At 54.6% G+C, this 4,706-nt stretch overlaps 1 protein-coding gene across 1 annotated transcript; it reads left to right on the top strand.

Annotated features, from left to right (window-relative positions):
* The first annotated feature begins 280 nt into the window (after window positions 1–280).
* On the top strand, window positions 281–3,341 carry Insm1 (INSM transcriptional repressor 1). Its single transcript, XM_078051343.1, has one exon. It carries the CDS (start codon window positions 663–665, stop codon window positions 2,202–2,204), a length of 1,542 nt encoding a protein of 513 aa, XP_077907469.1. The 5' UTR covers window positions 281–662; the 3' UTR covers window positions 2,205–3,341.
* Window positions 3,342–4,706: the final 1,365 nt, after the last annotated feature.

Raw genomic sequence — 4,706 nt, 5'->3', positions numbered from 1 at the left:
TCCCCCTCGGCTCCGGCTCGCGGATTGAACCCTCCTGACATATTTGGGGCTATTCTTCTCCTTTGTTGCTATTTTGCTCGCGACCCGCGGGTAATCCCCGCGCGGGAGGGGGGCATGCATTGTCGTGCTGATGGACGGGCCCATTTGGCGGCTCCGCGCCCCCCGGAGGAGAGACACAAAGCCCAGGCACGTGCGCCTCCCCATAGAGGAGCAGCAGACCGTGAAGGGAGGCGGGGCCGGGCGTGTGCCTGGGCCAGGCGGGGCGGCGGCGCCGGGCGGGGCGGCAGAGGGGCGCGCACTGGGGCCCCGCGCCCTCAGGTACATCTGCCGCACCTACCGGGCGACCCCTGAGTCCCGGCCCCCTTTTTGCCGCTCCGTCGCCCTCCCACCCTAGCAGGCGGAGGAGCTGCGAACGCGCTGATTGGCTCTGGGAGAAGCGGGAGGCGAGAACAATGGCCCCCTCCCCCCGTTAAAAGGGAGCGGCTCCCGGACCCGGGGACAGGGACGCGCGTGCAAGGCGCAGAGCCGGGCTGAGCCGCCGCTGACGCCACGCAAGTCCTGCAGCCACCGCTCCTGGGCAATGGGCTGGGGACACTGAGGGCCGCTGGGGCCGAGCGTAGAGGTGGGACCCAGCCAGTGCCTTGCCCTCATACCGCGCCAACATGCCCCGCGGCTTCCTGGTGAAGCGCAGCAAGAAGTCCACGCCCGTGTCCTACCGGGTCCGCAGCGGCGAGGACGGCGATCGCGCGTTGCTGCTCTCGCCAAGCTGTGGGGGCGCCCGTGTGGAGCCCCCGGTGCCAAGCCCCGGACCGGGCCCGCTGCCGCCGCCACCGCCGCCCACCGAGCGCGCCCATGCGGCGCTCGCCGCCGCGCTCGCCTGCGCGCCGGGCCCGCCGCCACCCCCGCAGGGCCCGCGGGCCGCGCACTTCGGAAACCCCGAGGCCGCGCACCCGGCGCCACTCTACAGCCCCACGCGGCCAGTGAGCCGCGAGCACGAGAAGCACAAGTACTTCGAGCGGAGCTTCAACCTTGGCTCGCCGGTCTCGGCGGAATCATTCCCCACGCCCGCCGCGCTGCTCGGAGGGGGAGGCGGTGGCGGCGCGAATGGCGCGGGCGGTGGCGGCACCTGCGGCGGCGATGCACTCCTCTTCGCGCCTGCCGAGCTCAAGATGGGCACAGCTTTCTCGGCGGGTGCTGAGGCGGCTAGGGGCCCGGGCCCGGGTCCTCCGTTGCCCCCCGCCGCCGCCTTACGACCTCCGGGCAAACGACCAGCGCCCCCCGCCGCCGTCGCCACTGAACCGCCAGCCAAGGCAGCCAAGGCCCCAGGCGCCAAGAAGCCCAAGGCCATTCGCAAGCTGCACTTCGAGGACGAGGTGACCACGTCGCCGGTGCTGGGGCTCAAGATCAAGGAGGGTCCAGTGGAGGCGCCGCGGGGTCGTGCGGGGGGCTCGGCACGACCCCTGGGCGAGTTCATCTGCCAGCTCTGCAAAGAGGAGTACGCCGACCCGTTCGCCCTGGCGCAACACAAGTGCTCGCGCATCGTGCGCGTGGAGTACCGCTGCCCCGAGTGCGCCAAGGTCTTCAGCTGCCCGGCCAACCTGGCCTCGCACCGCCGCTGGCACAAACCGCGGCCAGCGCCCGCCACCACCCGAGCGCCAGAACCCGAAGCAACCACCAGGGCTGAAGCGCGGGAAGCTAACGGCGGCGGCAGCGATCGGGACACGCCTAGCCCGGGCGGCGTTTCCGAATCAGGCTCCGAGGACGGGCTCTACGAGTGCCACCACTGTTCCAAGAAGTTCCGCCGGCAGGCCTATCTACGCAAGCACCTGCTGGCGCACCACCAGGCGCTGCAGGCCAAGTGCGCGCCGCCAGCGCCCCCGGCTGAGGACCTTCTGGCCTTGTACCCGGGGCCCGACGAGAAGGCTCCCCAGGAGGCAGCAGGCGACGGCGAGGCGGCCGGCGTGCTGGGCCTGAGTGCGTCCGCCGAGTGCCACCTGTGCCCAGTGTGCGGGGAGACGTTCCCCAGCAAAGGCGCCCAGGAGCGCCACCTGCGCCTGCTGCACGCCGCCCAGGTGTTCCCCTGCAAGTACTGCCCGGCCACCTTCTACAGTTCGCCTGGTCTTACGCGGCACATCAACAAGTGTCACCCTTCCGAGAACAGACAGGTGATCCTCCTGCAGGTGCCGGTGCGTCCAGCCTGCTAGAGCGCGTCCTCCATCCTGGCCCCCAGGACTGTGCCTTCGCTTGGAGACCCACAAAAGAGAGCGCGCCCTGCACACTCAGACCCAGTGTCTGCACTGGGGCGCCCTCACCCCCGGGTGAAAGTGTCGTCTTCGCTTCTCGCTGTGGCGTGACGGTAACCCCGGTCCTCTCGTTGTGACTCCTTTTGGACCCCCACCCCCGACTTTGCGTTGTGTCCCACCCCCTACCCCCATGGCGCAACAGGAGTCAATCTCTTTCTGTACAAGGGAGAAAATCTGTACACGTTTGTCTTGTGGTTGGAAGCCTCCACTTGGAGGGGGTGAAGCTGTTTTTCTTGCTAGTATTCTCTGTGTTCATGGTCTAGAAATGCGGTTTGCTCTCGCTTACCAATCTCTGCTCTCTATGTATGTAGCGTACGGGTTGTTTTGGGTGAATCTTGAGGAATAAAATGCCTTTATATTTCACAGGCTGTAAATTGAACTTCCCACACGATTAGCTTTATTATGGCTTGTGAACTGCTGGAGTCTGGCTTTACCTTTTTGTATGTGAACAAATCAAATTGCTTAAAAAAGAGTTTTCTTTAGTATAGCCACAAATGCCTTGAACCGTTGTCTGTTTGGGATTGTTTTTGGGGGGAGGGAAGGGAATTTTCACAAGACGCTGTAGTAACTGCCTCAATATTTCATGTGAGACTTTTTGGTTTGATCATCTTTGTTGAGGTAGGACTATGAGTTCCCTCTAAATGTGTATGTTGATTTATGAGTAATTGTTATTTATTCTTTATTTATTTATATTATGAAGATTATGATATTATTTGCAGATTCTTTTTTGGGGGTGTGCTCCCCCCTGCCACTCTTGACATTTCACTGTGCATTTTAGAAGAGAGCCTCTTTTCTAAAGGGATCTGCTAAAAGTTTTAACTTTTATACCTATCTGAGGGAGTTACAGACAACCTACCACTTTATTCTGCTTGGAGGGCCCCTGAGGCCCTTGTACAACTGACAGCTCTTACTTTTAAATGCAATCTCTTTTCTACATACATTATTTTCTTAATTGTTAGCTATTTATAGAAAGCTTCAATAGAACTGTTTCAACTGTATAAATATTTACTATTCAAATAAAATATTTTCAAAGTCAAAGTATGGTGGACTTATTTCTGAATTGCATAGTTTCAACAAGGATTTAAAAGAGATGATTTCTTAAAAGCTGTCTTTATTTATTATTCAGAAGAATAAAACCACTATCACCAGAGTTGTGGTTTTAGAGTCAAGCCTAAACTTCTGGATTCTGTCTTTCTGGCGGCTGGGGAAGGGGAGGATAGTCTCAGAAACACCATGGAACTGAAGGCTGGTAGGGTGTGCTTAGATATGTGCTGGAAACTGACTTAGAATGAAGGTCATCAGCTTCCTTCCAGAGAAATCTAGGTAAATCACCATAAAAATCTACCCTTTTCACCAAGGAGCACCACTTTCATTTAGCAAATCTTTCACTCCCCTGTAATTGGGGGCTCAGGGTAGTAGCAATTCCTCAAATAAATAAGTTTTTGTTCTTTAAAGATCAATTAAAAGAATAAACAATTTTATGGTTAGATTCCCAAAGTAAGGGAAACAAACCAATTTCATATGTGGGTGTAACAGAAGTTAAGCAACGGGGTTTGGAGTAAGGCTCTGAAATAATTTTCCAATTGAGGGGAAAGTGGAACACCATCTGTTTGGGGTATTAAATTTAATAACAGGTAATTACAGTGTTCTCCGTTATGTGTTAACTCAGCTCTCAGAAGAACAATTTTGATGCTCACCAGTATTTTGAGTTTTCCTCTCTCTGAAACATTTGATTAAGAAGTTATGATAAGCATCACAACTGTACTTTCCCTTTTGTGTGTTTTTACTACTTTTTCCGACTAAATCTTAAGATTTTTAGAAATCTGTCTGGTAAAGGGATTCCCAAGAGTAGCTGGGAGGAGAGTGGGAAGTCCGTGAGAAAGTTAAAAGGAAAAGTGAGGAAAGGGATTTTTTTTTTTTTTTTTCAGATTCTGAGCCTAAAGTTTTGTAGGGAAGAGGGTTTAGTAAGAGGTTTGGCTTTGGGAAACACTGAATATTCCTCCCTTTGTGAAGATCTGCATACAGACTTGAATAACAACGAATGAAGGAGAAGCCTACAGGTAAGCTACCTCCAAAAGAAACTGCCATTCACCTTTCATCACTGAATACTACATGTTTTACCAGTTTGGAAAATAGGAAAGACAAAGACTTAGGGCAGGCACAATATAAAAGCACAACATTTATAGTATCCTGAAAACTTGGAATGAAACAATCTCAAATCTCTGGGCTGATAGCCATTCCCTCTCCCCCAGCAATAAAAATATGGAAGTTTTGAAAATATTCTCCTTGAAATATACTATATTTTAAAATGTCCCCCAAACTTGGGGTCAGCGTATATGTGCTATGGCAATAAATAGTGTTCCTAAAAGCATGAGGTTTGGTCACACAACAAGGAACCAGAAC

The sequence above is a fragment of the Ictidomys tridecemlineatus genome, chromosome 5 (genome assembly GCF_052094955.1).
Source record: "Ictidomys tridecemlineatus isolate mIctTri1 chromosome 5, mIctTri1.hap1, whole genome shotgun sequence".
NCBI classification, from domain to species: Eukaryota; Metazoa; Chordata; class Mammalia; order Rodentia; family Sciuridae; genus Ictidomys; species Ictidomys tridecemlineatus.
The sequence above is the reverse complement of the archived record's forward strand: the minus strand, read 5'-3'. Positions and strand labels throughout refer to the sequence as shown.